Source organism: Meriones unguiculatus, chromosome 9 (genome assembly GCF_030254825.1).
Source record: "Meriones unguiculatus strain TT.TT164.6M chromosome 9, Bangor_MerUng_6.1, whole genome shotgun sequence".
Taxonomy (NCBI): domain Eukaryota; kingdom Metazoa; phylum Chordata; class Mammalia; order Rodentia; family Muridae; genus Meriones; species Meriones unguiculatus.
Genome location: NC_083357.1, coordinates 730001 through 748910, shown reverse-complemented (window position 1 = coordinate 748910; position 18910 = coordinate 730001). Strand labels below are relative to the sequence as shown.

The 18910-nt window shown below is 47.6% G+C and overlaps 1 protein-coding gene across 10 annotated transcripts in view; it reads left to right on the top strand.

The window, feature by feature from the left end:
* Positions 1 to 1143: 1143 nt before the first annotated feature.
* Ddhd1 (DDHD domain containing 1) overlaps positions 1144 to 18910 on the top strand; it is a 61655-nt gene continuing 43888 nt past the window's right edge. For 7 of the 10 annotated variants that reach the window (XM_021643341.2, XM_060390677.1, XM_021643344.2 and 4 more), the window contains exon 1: positions 1145 to 2084. In XM_021643341.2, the coding sequence (XP_021499016.1) occupies positions 1277 to 2084 (808 nt within the window). In that variant the 5' untranslated portion in view covers positions 1145 to 1276. Of the gene's footprint in view, positions 2085 to 18910 lie in introns of all 10 variants that reach the window. The other 3 variants (XM_021643346.2, XM_021643343.2, XM_021643347.2) reach the window with 1 other exon arrangement.

Genomic DNA, 18910 nt, shown 5'->3' with positions numbered 1-18910 from the left:
TTCCAAGAACTTCCTCATTTCCAAGTCTCCCACTTGCCTCTGTAAAGGGCCCCAGATAGCTTCTCCCTTCCAAGACAACTCATTTCCTCAGGAGAGTGTCTGTCCTTTCCTGTTTGAAATAAACTGTTCTGTCTGTTGAGGTCAGACTCTGGTCTCTTTCTGCCTTCTGTCTCTTTTCGATGCCTCAGAAATTAAGGCAGCCTCAGTGTTTCCCTTAACCCCAGGGGTGCTACAGAATCAGAAGTGCACTAAGAAACAAATACAAACAAAACCAAATCTGGGAAGGCTTAAAGGTCACAGAATCACTGCTGGGCACTACTAGAGACCATCCCATCCGGTACAATGATCTCTTAATTATACCGACGAATAAGCCAAAAGATCAAGGAGATTACGTGCCTTGTCTGGGAGTGGCAAAGCTGAGTCTAGAACAGAGGTTTTTGTTTTGTTTTCAATCTATATCACACCTAGCTGGCATTGCCAGTTATAACCGAGTGTGCACAGGCTGTATGGATAAATACTAAGACATAGGGACTTGGTTTCCATCCGAAGTCTTACTGCAGCAGGGAAAAAGCCGGAAACGTAAGTACAAGAGGGTAAGCAATCCTAAGAGCTGGCACAGGGCTGCTGGGACTCCTTTTTCTAAGTGGGAGTAGAGCTGCCCAGGTGAGCAGCAGGCATAGGGTGGAGCGCCTTCCTTCTGTGTGGGCAGAAGGTTGGGAAAGGGCCAGACCAGGTGACCAAGCAGGTCTTGCGAGGGCTGCAAGAGGACCTAAAGCCAGGAACGTGAGCCAGCAACTTCCAGGACCCCTCCGGGCACACAGCTGATCAGCCACGGGGCTCATGACCCCGATGTGTAGAGATGTGTGGGAGAAAGCCTCATTCCGGCTGGTATCTAGGGGCGTGGAAGCGGGGGGCGGAGCCTCAGAGCCGAGAGGCCGGGGCTCCACTGAGGCCGAGACCGTGGCGACCCCACCTGACCCGCGCCCGCAGGCAGGGCGCCCGGCCCCGCCGAGCGCACGCTCAACTAGCGGCTCGGGCCTTCCGGGGAGGTGCGCGCGCGGCCCGTGGGCGTGGCCTCGCTCGGGCCCCGCCCACTCAGGGGTGCGTAACAATGGGGCGGGCCTCGGCCGGGCGCTGCGGCTGCCCGGGAGCCTGCGGGGAGGCGGAGTCGCCTGGGCCGCAGCTGCGGCCGTGCTCGGGATTTGAAAGATTATAAAGTCCGGGCGGAGAGGGCGGCGGCGGCGGCGGATGCGCGTGTGGCGGAAGCGCCGGCGGCATGAACTACCCGGGCCGCGGCGCCCCGCGGAGCCCCGAGCGTAACGGCCGCGGCGGCGGCGCCTGGGAGCTGGGCTCGGACGCGGCGGGCGCGTTCGGCCGCGGCGGCGGCGGCGGCGGCGGCGGCGGCTGCTGCTTCGAGCACCAGCCGGGCGACGGCGTGCAGCTGGCGCTGCTGCGCGCGGACTCCCTGCTGGCCCCGGGCGCCGACGACCTGAGCCACCTGGCCCTGGACCCGTGCCTCAGCGACGACACCTACGACTTCAGCTCGGCCGAGTCGGGGTCGTCGCTGCGCTACTTCAGCGAGGGCGAGAGCGCGGGCGGCGGCGGCTCCTCCTCGCCCCCGCCGCCGCTGGTCGCCCCGAACTCGGGGGGCGGCGGGGCGGCGGGAGGGGGCCCCGGGGACAGGAAGCGCGCCCGGCCCGGCGGCGCGGCCGCCCGGCACCGCTACGAGGTGGTGACGGAGCTGGGCCCCGAGGAGGTGCGCTGGTTCTACAAGGAGGACAAGAAGACCTGGAAGCCCTTCATCGGCTACGACTCGCTGCGCATCGAGCTCGCCTTCCGGACCCTGCTGCAGACCACGGGCGCCCGGGCTCGCGCGGAGGGCCGCGACGGGGACGCGGCGTGCGGCCCGGCCCCCGGCTTCCCGGAGGACGATGACGAGGACCGCGCCTGCGGCTTCTGCCCGCGCGCGTCGGTGCCCGAGCCGGAGATGGAGGAGCTGGTGACCATCGAGCCGGTGTGCGTGCGCGGCGGCCTCTACGAGGTGGACGTCACTCAAGGAGAGTGCTACCCGGTGTACTGGAACCGTAAGTGGCGGCCGGGGGGCTCGGGTCGCCCCGCGGGGCCTGCCTGCCGGCGGTGGGGTTGGGATGCAGGCTGCGCTGGGGCGTCGGCAGGTGAAGGGTGAAAGAGCAGGCAGATGGCAGCGCCCGAGCTGCCAGGGGGGTCAGCAGGGGAGGATGCCGCCGGGGATGGCGCCTCCTGGGTGAGCCGGGCGCTGCTGCCATCCCCTGGAGGGGATCCAGGAACGGATCCCCAGGCCGGGAGCTTGAGTTTCTTGACTCTACCAGGGGCTTTGTCCACCTGGATATCTGATTCGGTCTCACCTCTCCGGAAGGGCTGGTGATTTCAGTAACGTGCCCCGGAATGAGTGGGAAGGTTTGAGAGTGTCTTTATGGGAATCAACAATTCGGTTAGAGACCCGGGAAGCGAAAAGCCCTGGCGGGAAAGGAGAATACCTGCTGGGTATTCCCACTGGAGGTGTCGGGCGGAAAACGGCTCCAGGAAGTGGGTCTGTGCCCTGTATGTGGAATGCTCTTGTCTGTCTTGAGTCCTGTTTACCTATTTTTCTTAACCAGGAAAAATTGCAAGACCTACACCTCAGTTTTCTCATCTTTTAAATGGGACTGTCATAAAGGTCTGAACAGCCTTTCCCTATGAACAGCAAATGCTTAGACAACATAAGTAGGCTTAAAATCAGAATAAAGAGAAAGGCAATCCAGAACTGTCTGCTACAGTGTGCAGCATATGTATTAGTGTATGTGTTATATAACAGTAGCAGAAGCCATCAGTAATTGGTAACGTACAGTAATAACTGTATGAGGTTCAGTGCCCTAACTCAAATGTCTTTCCTGATCTTTAGGCCCTCTGTACATCTTAGGTTATTCTGACCTATATTAATCACATGTGTTGATGGCTTAGCTCTCTTTCAGTGTATTTGGTGGCTCTGGGCAGAGTCCACCAACTTTATCTTTGTACTCATAAAACCTAGTGCCATAGCTATTAGATGACTTGGTATTGAATTGCATCATTGATGCTGATAATGCCAAAGCATGCATATATATTAAGTGCAAGAGACTAAGATGGCAAGTTCAGCACATGCCAAGTTGGGTAAAAGTAGCATAGCAGGAAATTTCTTTCCACGCTTGATGACAATAAAGCCACCTGTTACTTTTTTTAAAGATGAGACGCTGTTATGTCACCTCTCGATTATAAGCTCACTGAGGACAAGACACCCTTGCATTCATTCATTTGCATATTTGTTCAGCAGCTCTATCTGCTAGCATAATGCTCCTGTGCACATTATTAGAAAACCCATATCTTTCAGAGGAGTCCCATTTCTTGTCTTTTTAAATGATCCATATATCACCAAGGGCCTTTCCTGTAGATAGAAGCATACAACTTACAGTGGACTCAGACAGAAGGGTGAGGGGCTGGAGAGATGGCCCAGCTGTTATGAGCACTTAACTGTTCAAGAGGACCCAGGTTCAAATCCCACATGGCAGCTCACAACTGTGACTCCAGAATCTGACACCCTCACACAGACATACATGCAGGCAAAATAGCAATGCACGTAAAGTAAAAATAGTACATTTTTTTAAAGGTTGAGAATGCAGAACATTCTAGAACATCCTAGAAAGGGGAACTGGAAACTAAAAGCTCAACTTCACCCTTAGCTTAGTCTTGGGTGCTTGGGTGATGTGTACATGTTGTAATGCCTTACTGGTCACAAAATAATTTTAACGGTCTTTACTGACAGCAAATTGATGTTGACTTTCAGCATATGAGGACGTCCCAGTGTTACTAATGAACTTGACCAAGGTCACTCAGCTAGAAAGAGATGCGGCAAGCAGCTCCTTAGAGAGGGAACACAGTGCCATATCTAAACAGTTTCACCCGCCCGAGGGTGATGTCTGCCGAGGATGTAACTAACACTTGAGTCCCGAGGTTGGCTCCAGTCAGAAGAAGCTGGGGCTAGGGAAAGGGATCCACCTCAGTCGGGGCCAGCGCATTCAAGGACACACAGGCCTGAAATTGCCCAGGAGTTGAAGATAGAAAGGCCGCCCGCACCCCTGGGCTCAGACAACAGTGTGGGCTGGGATCTGACCACCCCGGAGGTGTGGGGTGTGTGAGGGCTGGTGAGCGGCACGCTAGGGAGAACACTGCCCAGGAGGATTGTGCACTGCTGGGTTTGGACTTCAGCACAGCCAAAGTGAAGGCTCTGTGTTACAGGCGATTCGTGCCTGTGCAGAGTTGGGCTGAGACAGAAAGCAGAATATATGCTATAAATCAGTAGGGAAATGGTGGTGGCTGACAAAGTAAATGTGAAGTCATATGGACTTGGGCCTCTTCAGTTTTCTTCCCTAATGCAGTTAGGAGGCCAGTTATAGCTCATAAATTACTTGTAAATTAGCATGTAAAAACAACTATTCTGTTTTTGTTTCAGTATTTTCTTTTCTTTATTTTATTTTTAAATTTATTACAATTTATTCACTTTGTATCCCAGCTGTAGCTCATTCCCTAGTCCCTTTCCTGTCCCTCCCAATTCCATCTTCTCCTCCCATGCCATCCCCTAGTCTACTGATAGGGAGGTCCTCCTCCCGCTTTAGTATTTTCTGATCAACTCTTTACAATATACAAACCTGTGGATGTCGAGGGCATCTTACAATCCAGTGGTTCTCAGCCTTCCCTTCAATACAGTTCCTCATGTTGTTGTGACCCCCAACTATACAATTATTTTCATTGCTACTTCATAACTGTAATTTTATTACTGTTGTGAGTCGTAATATAAACATGAGATTTCTGATGGGTTTAGGCGTCCCCTGCGTAAGGGTCCTTTGACCTCCCCAAAGGGTCGCGACCCACAGGTTGAGAACCACTGATACGAAGTGTTTCACAATAGCAGTTTTTCAGGCATCCTATTAAGTTTCCATGTCTCACAAAGTCCTGTGTGACTTTATTTGAATTGGTTTCCTAAGTTTCTGTGTATTACATAGGTTTTCACACCTTTTGGGGAGAATTCTCTCCCCGTATGGTAGTCTCATCCTTTCCTCGAATGAAGACAGAGCTATATAGCTTTTGACCTTTCCCATAGGATTTTCCCTTTTTACTCTTTGGGAAACTCTGGTGGTAATGAAAGGTTTTTAAAGGAAAAAGAAAAAAATTCAGTAGGACCTTAGTAGGGTAGTAGATGTCTGTCTGTTGTTGAGGGTTTTGTGTCTGATTCAACCAGCTGTTTCTTGGCATTAGGGAATGAGCTAGCTCTGTCCTGTATAAATGAAAAGGTTAATTTACCCTTCCTTCTGAGTTTTATTCATAGACAGTATGCACTTGGGCATCTGTCAGACAGGCAACAGCATTTGTCTTCTACAGATAGGAAGTTCATCCAGATGAAAACAGCAGTAAGACATTTGTTATCTGCTTACGTGCTTTTATGAGTGCGTGTGGACATTGTAGATAAAAGCTCATCATTGCTGAGCACTGGCTAGGTGACCTCCCTTGTTGCACTGTCCCTTCTAAGCTGCTTTTTTTGAGAATTATCTGTGACATGATACAGCGGTGCTTGTGCACACAGCTAGCTGTGTGTGGGTCTCAGAAAGCTGTGCACCTAGCAAAGATGAGTAAGTGACCACTGTAAAATTGTGTGCTCCAAGTGTGTCACTGGCCTTGTCCTCATCAGGGATGACAGGGTATTTGTAAAGAATATTGGCAAGAAAGTTGCCAAAGAATTTAGTCACAGAGTTATGGGAAGACATCTGGAGCTAGAGATGTTTCCTGAGCTTACAACAGCGTCGCTGCTATTTTGTGGAATCATGTGTACAGTATTCACTGGAGAGTGTATCATTTTTATTCACTGAACAAATTAATTGGCCACATATTTTTCTGTGAAATGTGTAGTTTCCAGAAACAGTCAGCTATTGGCCACAGGTTTCTCTCCCCTTTCTGGCTCTATTTACATTTTTATAGTTTTCGTTTATGCTGTCAAGTACTTTAAAAATTAGTCTGTTATCTTCGTGGATGTTAAAATGAAAGGAACGTTGTATTCCTCACAAAACAGGATTTTAAAAATTATAGGGGTTTTTCTCAAATATATGTTCAATAATTTAGTATAGATGTAACCTATTCAAGAGTGAATAGTAATCCTGAATGTAGCAGAGGTATCATGAGAGAAGGGAACAGAGTCCAAGAGTATTCTAGGCACTCTTGATCAATGTCTGCCTCCAAAACAGGATTGTAAGTGGTTTAGAGACCCCTTCCAATATCAGTATTAATTATCAGTATTGATGATTGTTATATTAATAGGCCTAACCCTGCGAATGTGCTGAAGAATTTTGCAGTAGGTGCATTAGGGAGCACCTTTGAGCACGCCTTCACAGAGCCGGGTAAAAGTGTTGTGACCTACAGACCCATTCCAGGTCAAGTCTGTTGGGATGCTTTTCAGGGACCCCTGAAGCAGCCCAGGATGTCCTGGCTGCTGCTGCCTTACACCGAGGCCAGGACCTGGCACGCCCCGTTCAAGACCCTGTCCATCTTTGCTGTTAGTTACCAAAAAAATTCTTGTATCATTTATCGGATTCACCTTGTTTCTGTGTGGCGTGAAAGTAATCGTGCCTGTTACACAAATGCTTTAAGTCAGTGTTCAGGATGGATCTCTCTCTGCCAAGCCCCTCCTCTTTCTTCACGGACTGTTTTATTATAAAAGACACTTTGTGCTCTTTCCTCTCTTAGAATTTACTTCCTGGACCTTTCATTTCTCCATCAATGCCTGTGTTTTGTGTTTGGTTGAGGCCTTTTATGTCGGGAACCCTACAGCCGATGGCTTTTTGTAGAGAGCAAGAAAAGACTGGATGTGCTGGCCAAGCGTCCTCAGCGGTAGACACTAAGGGGAGTGGAGAGGGAGGGCCTGAGGGAGGGGAGCGGAGACTTCACAAGAATCCCAAGGTGGAGATTGCTGGCAGAAGAAAGTAGTGCTAAAAGCCTGGGTAACTGGGGAATCTGTCGTAAGACCTTCATCTTTTCCAGGAGCATGATAGAACTTAAAACATGTTATCAGGAAAACCAACAGCACTGATGAAAGGCACAGAGCCAGACAGTCCTGGCTCTTTTGCCATGCTATATTCCTCAAAGTTCTGTTGAAAGGTAGAAAGAGTATTTTCATTAGGCTGACTTGTTTCATGTGTATCTTGCCTGCACGTATGTGTGTGAACCATGTCCATACTATAGAAATCAGAAGAGAGCATCAGATCGCTGGAGAACTGAAGTAGCACATGGTTGTGAAACACTGTGTGGGTGCTGGCACTCAAATCCGCCTCCTTGGGAAGAGCAGCCAGTACTCTGACCCTCTGAGCCATCGCCCCAGCCCCACCTCTGCTCTGGTAGTTCTGCATCTTTAAAGGTAAACTGTACCCACCACACAAGTTACATCACTGACAAATGAGTGCTTTATAGAGACTAAGAACGTACATAGATATTTCTGATATGCCAACATTAGGAGACAAGTAAAATATAAGATAGTAAAAAGCTGGTGTTGACTGTCAGAGAACTATGGACAAACAGGATAGATGTAATGGTAACAGCAAGTTTCTCTTTTATGTGCTAGTCCCCATTTCTCATATTCATGAATGTTTATCCTGAAGTCTTATTAAGCCACATTGAAATATCTTTATAATTGTTATTCTGATAGCCTCAGATTAACTCCAGAAAGCAACCATAGAGGCCAGGCCAGCCTTTGGGAATTACATTTTTATTGGTACTTCTTTATCCCATAGCCAGAAATACCCAAGAATACTGGAGAAATGTAAATTGCATCTGAATGGTAGATGGCGTTTCTGGGTTTTGCTTTGGTTTGGTTTGGTTTGGTTTGGTTTGGTTTGGTTTGGCTTGGCTTAGTTTTGGAGACAGGCTTGCTTTGTGCAGCCCGAGCTACCCTGGAACTAGCTCTGCAGACCAGGTTGGCCTCTGCCTCCGAGTACTTAGGGTGGAAGGCCTGGGCCACCACCGCCAGGCTAGATGGCATTTCTGACTACTTGTCAGCTGAGCTCGTAAGTGCTCGGATACAATTTTTCCTACTGTGCGAGTAGAAATCTGTAGTACTGCTGTTCCCTTTGTCTGTTCTGTGGACCAGTGTTTTAAACGTTGATACAGACTTGCTCTGTACGCTGGACAAGACCGAGAACAGATGAACTCCGTAAAACCTGAGGTGTCAGAACCCTGCACCCTGCTGCCCCGGGGCTTCCACTGGTGCATGGACAGCAGAGCTGGAGTGCGTCTCCGCCGCAGGATGGAAGCAGCTGGATGAGGCCCATCCTTGCTTATTATAAGTGGCCACATTTCACTTCATTTACTGACAGAATCCATTATTCCCATGGAATTGCTTTTGGCCCAGGTCTACCTGGTTTTGAGTGCCCACCTACTTCTTCAGTTAAACCTGTATTTGTGAGTGTATATGTATCTGCGTGTCTGTGTATGCATGTGTGTAGGGCAGCCACCATGTTTGTTATCTCCCTGAATTGCTCAACACCTAATTTTTTTACATAGAATTTTATACATCTATACAACGTATTTTGATCATATTCATCTACTGTACTCTCCAGTGCCTTCCAAATACCCTCAACGTGTCCTTCCTCCAACTTTATGTCCTGTTTATTTTTATGATCCACTAAATCAAATTAGTGCTGGCCATAAGCACATGGGTAAGGGCCCTCCACTGGAGCATGGTGAACCTACTAGTGACCATACCCCAAAAGAAAAAGGGCTCTCCCTCCCCTGGCAGCCCTCTGTCACCTCCCCCTTCCCTAGCAGCCCTCTATTACCTCCCCCTTCCCTGGCAGCCCTCTGTTACCTCCCCTTATTTGGGGCAGGGTGTTGTTGTTCTTCAAGACAGGGCTTCTCAGAATAGCCTTGGCTGTCCTGGACTCACTTTGTAGACCTGGCTGGCCTCGAACTCACAGAATCTGCCTGCCTCTGCCTCTGCCTCTGCATCCTGAGTGCTGGGATAACAGGTATGCGCCACTGTGCCCAGCTCCACCCCTTATTTTTTGAGACATTATTTTATCCCATAATTGCCAGCAGACTGGCTGGACAATAAGCCCCAGGGATCCTCCTGTCTCTGCCTCTCCAGAGCATATGCTACTGTGCCCTACTTTGTATGTGGGTACAGGGATCTGAACTCAGGTCTTTGTGCTTGCGCTCAGGCAAGCATTTTACCAGCTGAGCCATCTCTCACCCCCCAAAACCTACATTTTGATGTGCAGTATATTTAACCTTCTTCCAAGTTTGTTTATGATTTAGAAAGCAAAAGCCTTTGCTTTGATTCAAAAGACAATCTTTGGCAAGAGCCTACTTCAAAGTAAAGCAGTGTGGGTGCCACTCAGACTAAAGACAGTAAGACAGTAAGACAGTGGCTGCTCAGGCATGTTTAGTAACACCTACTGGCCACCGGGCAGCTTGACTGTCCACTGCTGAAATGAGTCGTTGTTGTGCACTTAGCCCTAAGAAAGACAAATGTAATGCCCTCTGATGAGCAGGGGCTGAGGAGACGGCTTAGCAGTTAGAAGCTTCACTGCTTTCGCAAAGGGCCCACACTCCGTTCCTAGCACACGTGGCAGCTCATTCCCATCCCTAACTCTCTTCCAGGGAATCTGATGGCCTCTTGGTTTCTGTGGGCACCAGCCATGCACCTGTATGTATCATACGTACAGACAGACAAGGCGCTCATGCACAGAAACCCTAACAAAGCTATGGACAGATACTTGCCTTTCCTCAGCATTTTTTTTCACAGCCAACCACTCATACATTTCTTAGCTAATATTAGCACAAGTTACCCGTGTTTTGCTTTCTGCCTTTCATTAGGAAAGAAATTGAGACATGCTGTTGTTTAATGATACTGGGAATACACCCAGGGCCTCAACATGCCAGGCAAGCCCCCTGTTACTGAGCTTTGAATATCTTTTCGTGTATTTTTGCATGTGTTCATTAATTCATTCAGGTGTATACTGTATGTGTTCATACGCACGGAAGCTAGAGGAAGTCTAGTCTGGTGTCATTCCTCAAGCACTGTCCACCTTGGTTTTTGAGACAGGATCTCACACTGGGACATGGAGAGAGCTGGCCGGCCAAGTGAGCCCCAGGGACTTGCCTGACACTACACAAAGGTGCATGAGAAATAAGTAGCGCAGTAAGCTGCGCCGACTACTATACTTTCTGGTGTGCGGCCTGCCCTGTGTGCAGTGAATGCCCAGCACTGGGACGTGGACGGACTTGTTTGGAACTCTCACTACCTGACCAGATTCTGTCTTCAAAAAAGACCTCCAGCCTATGCAAGAAGATAGGTCACACACGCCAGTGGAGTTAGTTGAAGGCTGGTTTTCACATCGCCTTTCCTTGCACTGCAGCGCTGCAGTTTGCTTTCCTGCCTCCTCCGCCTCAGTTTCTAGAGAAGCTGCCCTTTCTAGAGAAGCTGCATTGTGCAGCACTTAAAATTAAGACTGAAGAGCTGCTGGAGCCAGCTCTGCCATGCGCCTGTCTATCTGTAACGTGGATCGTGTGTGCTTTTGTTTCTCCCGTAGGATGTGGACAGGGTCATCTGCCTCTTAGCCGTGCAGTGGAGAAGTAAAGGTTCCCCACCTTCCTGCCAGTCTCCCCCTTTAAACCTGTATGCTACCTGACATTCTTGGCTCCCTTAACTAAAGTCTTTTTTTTTTTTTTTTTTTTTTTTTTTTTTTTTTTTTGCCTGTTTTGATAACCACCAATCAAGTAGGTAGAGACCTCAAGTTCCATCATGGTTGCCTGATCCTGAAGCTGTGGTTTCTCCGTAATCTCTCAGACCTCTGAAAAGTGTGAGCAAAGTTCATGGAGCCTAGCATGGGAAAACGGTTGAAAGTCACGGATTCTCAAGTTTTATCCCTGGGGATCTGATTGAAGAGATCTGAGCTAGGGCCTTAGTTTCTTACTCTTCACTTGATGGCCCAAGAAATTCTGAAGGCAGGAGCGCTTTTGTCACTTCAGTAGCTGTGAGCCTTCACCAATGCCTCACCTTCGCTTTCTCCACGTACACTCAGAGATTTGCCAGGTCACTTAGTCATGGGTTGCATTTCAGAAGGTTCGAGCCCATAGCCTGGCCTCTTCTTGCCCTTTCCACCTATCTCTTTCTGTTATTTCTTGGGTGAGAGGAGGAAGGACACAGGCAAGGCATGGAGGATAATTTCCCCACAGTTGCATACATGGTATCTGCCCTTCAGTTAACCTTTTACTTTCCATACTCCATCCTGTGTCTAGAAACCCGTGACCATAGACCCCCTACAGCTTGGGCAGAATGACATACCACTGACGGGGAAGTGCAGGTGGGAATAGCTCTCATTTTTCTCCTCCCTCCTCTGAGGGGAGGCCAACAGGCTGCACCTTGAGAGTCTTCTGTAAATAGTCACAGTTGCTCTGCTGAAGATGGCCAGGGCTGGTGGGCCTGGAGGGTCCATTCTACACATGTGCCACTCTGGTGTTGATGTGTATGGTTTCTAACGACGTTCGCAGTTAGCAATGGTTGTCAGTAAGTCATCTTTCATTTCATTCTCCTGGTCCTCCCCATCCTGTTGATGGCTTTCAACAACTATATATTGTGCTTGGTGTGGTTTTCTTCGTATTCCATTTATACAGGATTTGTTAAGATTCTGTTAAGATTCTGATAACAATTTAATCAAATTGGTAAAATATTTGGTTTTTTTTTTCTCAAATTTATTATGATTGTACTTATTCTCTTGACAGCTTGACTTGGAATCTAGTCTATCCAACATGGCACCACAACTCTGCACTTTCAGTGTTTTTTGTTGTGTTTCCTCTTGGGTAGTTCCTGTTACTTTCTGTTGTCAGGTTTCTATTTCACTACTGTAACCTCTAATCAACTATCGGTTTCATTTTATGTTTTTCATGTGTGATGTATTTCTCACTTCTGCAAGTTGTGTGGGCATTTCCTGTACCTTGTCTTACCATCTTCTTCTTCTGATCTACTGTCTGTGTTGTGTGAGGGTGTGGAGGACTGTATGCTGGTTATCTTCTCCCAGGTGGGGTTTTGAACTTACACACCCAGTAGGTGTTCTTAGGATTCTTTAGGACTCTGCAATTCTGTAGGACACGGGGAATGTGTGGGACTCTGGGATTCTGATTCTGTGGACTCTTTGGGATTCTGTAGGACACGGGGAGTGTGTGGGACTCTGGGATTCTGATTCTGTGGACTCTTTGGGATTCTGTAGGACACGGGGAGTGTGTGGGACTCTGGGATTCTGATTCTGTGGACTCTTTGGGACTCTGTAGGACCTGGGAATGTGTGGAATCCTGGGATTCTGTAGGACTCTTAAGTGGACTTGGTGGGATTCTGTAGGACTCTAGGACTGTAGTGTCTCTCAGCTTTGCTCCAACACACAGATAAGTTACAGCACAATTAGATTGACCTTCCAGGGCTTTCCTTCAACCTGAGCAGTTGCAAGGATAGGGTCAGAGCAGTTTGTAGTGTAGGAGAACTTGTCCCCCTTACTGAGACAATGCCTGTGAGGCCATTGTTGAGATCTGGGGTTTGGAGAGACTGTTGAGCAGTTAAGAACACTCAGCACATAACCCAGCTCCTTACATCCCCGAGCCCTCCTCTAGCTTGCACTGTCTCTCTCTTGCCAGCTCGGCGCTGCAGCAGACTCTTACTGAACTGAGACTGTGGAGTCCAGCCCCAGGGCATTTGCACTTACTACTCCTTCTGACCCATTGTCCCTGGGTCTTGGTGTCCTATGACTGTGCCCTTTCCACGCCCAAGTCTGTAGTGCTCACACTTAGATCTTGACTGCAAAGCTCCCCTTCACAGAATTTGTCTTTGTTCTACCTTAAAATCATCAAAGCAAGGCTGGAGAGATAGCTCAGCAGTGAAGAGCAACAGTAAGGGCCTAGGTTCAATTCCCAGTACCCACATGGTGGCTCACAACCACCTAGAACTCTAGTTCCAGAGGCTCTGACACCCTCTTCTGGTCTGAGCACTGAAGACACAGGTGGTGCACAGACATATGCGTGGCTTAGCACCTAGACACTGAAATAAAAGGTTAAACTCTTGGAACAGTTAGGTCTTTATTGCCCGGCTCTTGGAACATAAGCTGCTCACGGCCTGTGCAAGCTACGTGAATTGTCACCTACTCACTTTCTAGGGTGCTTTTCTCCCATGTGTGCCAAAGACTCTGCTGAGGCCCCCTTTAGAGATCTCTAGCACCACATTTCTCCGAGCCTCTTTGCCCAGTGTCTCACCCTGCAGAGTCTATCCACAGCTCAGCAAGATTGCTCGTACTTTTGTTTTATCTCATCACATCACAGCTGGAAGCCCCTAGAACCAGAAGTGGACAGGAGTAGCCCTTACCCCAGACACTGTTGTCCTGTCCCATCGGTTCTCCATTGTTGCTGGAAGCAGAGGTCTGTTCTAGATCAGCAAGCTGCTTTGTTCTTTCTATTTAATATTTTAATTTAATCTTAGCTTTTGGTGTTTTGAAACTGTAGTTCTGGCTGTCCTGGTACTCAGTATGTAGACCAGCCTAGTTTCAAACTCAGAAATCCGCCTGCCTCCGTGCTGGGATGGTCCACGCCTAGCTATCTGTTGAAGGTTTTATTTTGCCTGTGTGCACAAATGGTATGTTTGTGTAGGGGCGTGTGTGTGGAGGCCAGAGGCCAGCCTGAGGAAGCCAGTTCTCTGCTTCCACCCTAGAGGTTCCAGGGATTGAACTCAGGCCATCAGACCCAGTGGCCAAGTGCCTTTACCTGCTGACCATCTTACAGGCCATGTAAAAAAAAAAAAATTCCTATATTTCTGTATCAGACATAACACAGAACTCTTTCCATTTTTCTTATTTATTTATCTTTTATGTGCATTGGTGTTCAGCCTGCTTGTCTATATGATGGTGCCAGATATTCTGGAACTGGAATTACAGACAGTTGTGAGCTGCCATGTGGGTGCTGGGAATTGAACTTGGGTCCTCTGGAAGAGCAGAGAGCGCTCTTAACCACTGAGCTATTTCTCCAGCCCAACACAGAACTCTTAAATGCCTTTCTGTGAGGGGAAGGGGCAATAGAATGAGCAACAGTGGCCCCTTTAAATGGGGGACAGCTCACATGTCTGCCACAGAGTGTAATTGATATCTTCTGTAGCCATCTTTAGGGGTTAAACTGTATAAGTGCTTGCTAACTTTTTATGTCAAAGCCATCTGCTGCTAGCCCTTTTATTGCTGTCGTTATACCTATGGGCTAATGTAACCAGTTGCTCCATTTAATTTCTTGTGGCCTACAGTGGACTAAGTATTCATAACACTCAGAATTCAAATACTGAAATCCTAGCTCTCAGGTTGGTAGTATTGAGACATGGGGGATGGGTGAGGAGGTGATACGGTTGTGAGGTTAAAAGGTCCTCCTTAATGAGATCAATGCTTTTGTCAGAGAGGCCAGAGAGGGCTTCCTGCTCCAACTTCTCTATGTGAGACCTTGTCAGATACTCTGTCTGCCAGTGTCTTTACTGTCAAGTTCCCAGTCTCAAGAGCCGAAGAAAATGGCTGGGTCTGAGCTGCCCAGGTTATGGTATTCCCCTGTACAGGCTAGATAACAAGATAGCTTCCCTACCTCCTGCGCCTTCCTTTCTTTCTTTCTTACAACTCTGTTTAACAGATAGGAAGGACCTGCCTTTTATTCGTATCACCAAGATGTGAATGAGAAAACTGACTTGCTAGTCCCGGTATGACCACACGACACCCCCCCCCCCCCAGGCTTCGCAGCCTCTGGGCTCCTGGGCTGCCTTCTACACTCATCTTGGCAGGAGGTATTCATTTTGAAATTTCGACATTGTAGAAAGATGGCTGAAGACTCCAAGAGGATACACTCACACTGAACCACTCCATGGGGCTTTAGAAACGTCAAGATACCTTACGAGTCAAAGCAGGGTAGTGATGCCGAGTGGGGTCTGCAGTGAAGCAGAGTGTTCCAGGACAGAATCTGCGTTGTCTTGAGAGTGTCTTTACTGTCCCTTTGTATGCACTGAGCTTTTGCAGTGATGCTCCCCAGTGTCCTGGGTCTAGGCCATAAGAACCCTTCCCCCTCTCCTTTCTTCCTCTTTAAGAAAAGACCAGCTTCTCCTGATTTCTGTTCCGTGCACAGCTCAAGGCAAGGTGCATTTGCCCCTCAGGTACAGTGTGACAGTGGTGTTCGTTGCCTTTCTCCTAAGTGTGGCTCATCCTCTGCACTGTGGAGGGTTTTCTTTCCAAAACTTGGATTACTTTGCTTCAACACATACTGATCTATGTCTCCAAATAGAAGAAAATTGTCACCTCTCTGACAAGTAACCAGAAAGAAATGTGTAGTTGGCTTGAGTCTTAAAGGTGCTCAGGACGGGAGTGACGGCATGTTTGAACACCTGTGGTCGTGAGGAGGCTGGTGCTTTCAGGAACTGTCTGCTCAGAAGCCGTAGGAAGAGAGTAGGGGGTAGAGGACAGCAGGCAGGGACTGGATTAGGGTGAGCTTTTGCATGCTGAATTTTCAGATTTTGTCCTGTGAGAATGAAACATTTGGCAGGTATAAAATTAGAGAAGGTGAAATTTGCATTTTAAATTGCCACTTTGGCAGCAGCGTGAAAGGCAAGTGTAACACTGGGAAAAGGAGCTCAGAGTGAGGGCGAGTCACCAGAGAGTACAGTGCTCTGGGGGCAGACGGGCTCAGCTGGCACTCTGATGGTTGGAGTAGGAGTGGTGATGGCGGTGTGTACGTCACATGATGTGTGCACCAGCCTGCACTCTGACGTTCTTATGTGATTGACTGTGGTAAGAAAAAGTTCAACCCAGCCCCAGCCTGCAGCAGCAGAGAAAAGGTACTGCTTCCTTGGGCTGAAACCCATGAGTTGAGGTGCATAGGCCGAGAGTTGAGAAGAGCCTGCTGGGATGCAGGGTGCAAAGAGACTAAGCCAGCAGCCTCTGAATGGAGTGTGTTAGCACTGCTTTTGGGGTGTTTCAGTGGAAATATTTGGATTTTATTTCTGTTCTGTCTTCCACTTTTTTATACTTTATAAATAATAAAACATTTTATAGCAATAGTATCTCTGCATGGTTTGTAAATATATACATATGAGAGTATGTTAAAAATAGCTTTTTTTTTTTTAATCTTTAGTGGTTGACCAGTGTGGAAATGGCTGGTTTAAACTGGTTGTGAACCAGTGGTTACTTTTGAGTGCTTTCTTGTAGCGCTAACCTGGAGCCCTTTATTAAAGATACACACTCCTGATGCTGTCTCCAGAGACTGTTGTTTAGTGAGCATTCTGAAAGCCTGTCTTTTAGTTCCAACTCCTCAAGTGATTTTGATATTTGGACAGGTTTGGAAACCACTGGTTAAAATTACAGAAAACATGTTTAATAGAAGGAGAACATGTGTTTGAATGATATTCTACTCATTCTAAAAACTCCAGCTATGGAAATGATGGCCTAATCTTTTTACTGTAGTCAGCATCGTGGCTGAATATACAATGGCTGTGTTGTAAATAGAGCAGCTATCGTCAGTGTAGAATTGACGATCTCCTCTACTGTAAAGTTTACACTGAAAGCTCAGTGACTGTTTTAATGTTGTTTACGCCATCTTTTAAGACAGTTTTTTCCTCTATATCTGTGTAATATCAAACTTTTTATGTTATCCAAGTACTTAGATATTAAATTTATCTTAAACGTGTAAGATTCTGCATGCACAGATCTACCAAAGCCCTGAACTTGGGACGCTTAGCATATAGTGGCTTAGTATATAGTATATAGTGGCGAATGGTACAGCCTGTTCTCCAGACTCGAGGGAAGGGATGCTAAGAACGTCTAAAGTCTGCCGTCTACTCGTCAAAGCTTAAGGACCTCAGTGCGTTATGAATGCCTGAAAAGATCATGTCGTGGAAACGTTTGGAACTATTATAAGTTGAATTATATCCTTGCACAGTCCCCACCCTTCAGTCCTCAGAATGTGGATGTAGGTGAGATTCTAAATGGTGAAGTTAGAATCAAGCTGATAGGTGAGCCCTCATCTGCCCCAGTCAGCTGGAACTAAGTGAAGGGAAACTTAGCACTTACAAAGAAAAGCCTAGGTGAGGACATGGTGAGTGGGTGAGCACCTACAAGCCGAGCAGAGAGGCCTTGTGGGTGCCTGCGGCTTCATGGGATCTCAGGGCGCTAACATCTCTACTTAGGGTACCTGGACTCCAGCTATGGAAAAGCACATTTCTACTGAATGGACTTCTCCTGGCCTGCTGTGCTTTGTTATGGAAGCTCTGGCAAACTGACGGATACTGAGGCAGGTAGCTTTTAGATGCAGTGCTGGAGAACACACAAGTAGGCTTTGACGTCCTGAAAGGAGCGAAAGCGGTTGGCACTCAGTGTATAACCCATCCAGCATTTCCTACCTCTGTGAAGTCTGCGCATTTGCCTGAGCGTGACTGGTTATTACTGGCATTCACTGAAGCATGGCTTAGTGATCATAGTGTGACTGTGGCTTTCCAGCGTAACCCGGTATATTTGGAGGTGTGTTCTACAAGATCAGTTGTAACAGTGCAGTGAAGCTGAACAAGTTAGGGCAGTCATTTGATTGCTTTACTCCTCCAAATCACAGATTCTCTCTCGTGAATGAGCTGGTTTCCAGGAATACTGATGTATAGAAACTTTTGATACTTGGCCCATAATTTGCTATCTTTAATTCCACTTATTAGCTGAAGTTTGGTCAGTTTTATTTCTATTCTATGATTCACCTAAGTAGTGTTGGTTTAATATTTTTAAATGTATGATTATATATTTCAAACATTAAAAATTCAGCATAACTAACAATATCATTCTTACTTAGAGTAAGTATCACAGATAAGTCAAAATCTCTGTGACCGCTCCAGTCACTGTCTTCCATCTAGACATAGCCACCTGTCTATCTTCATTTGCATTTTCTAGATTACTGATCCCTGTTGGCACTTTGGGCTTACTGTAGCTCTGTGTATAAAGGGCTGTTTTAGTTGTGTCCTCCTGCAGCTTGCTTTTGGTTCAGAGATAAATTGTTGAGATTTACTCATGCTGACACACGACTCCACCTGGTGTCCATTGTGTGAATATGCCACTTTACTTTCCTCTGGACATTTACGTTGTTGACAGTTTGCGGTGCTATGAATGGTGCTGCAGCACACCTCTTTCTATGCACCCCTTGTGTGCCTGTGCCACAGCTGGAGCTGTTGTAGAGCTGCCTGTCTTTGATTACCACAGTGAATCCGAGCAGACTTTATGTTATAGTCTTAACTCTGTACGTTTCCTCTTCTGTAGAAAATCTTGTTACGGAAGTCCAGTGAAGGCCAGAAATTCTTCTCTAGTTTTAACAAAAAGTATAACATAAAGATTTATTGCCAGGCCTGTGGCACAAACCTTTAATCCCAGCACTCAGGAAGCAGAGACAGGTGTATCTCTGTGACTTCAAGGCCAGTCTGCTCTACAGAGTGAGTTCCAGGACAGCCAAGGATACACAAAGAGAAAAAAAACAAACAAGCAAAAAAGAAAAGAAAGATTTATTAGCAGAGGTAACTGTATAAAGGGTACAGAGATAGAAGGTACAAGAGCAGCCACTTAATCCTGGCTTGAGTTGAGGAGTGCCATTCCCAGGAGGCGAAGATTTAGACCTAATTGAATACACCAATGGCCACTGAAGCTATCTGTGCCCTTAGGGAATGCCAGAAGTTGGTTCCCTGGTGGTGGCAAGACCCCAGTCTTCAAAGTCGCTCTAAGCCTCTCAAGGGTGTGCTGAGTAGGTCACACCATGGCCCGGCCAGAAGGTGCCAGGGAAAGCTTCCCTAACAAGG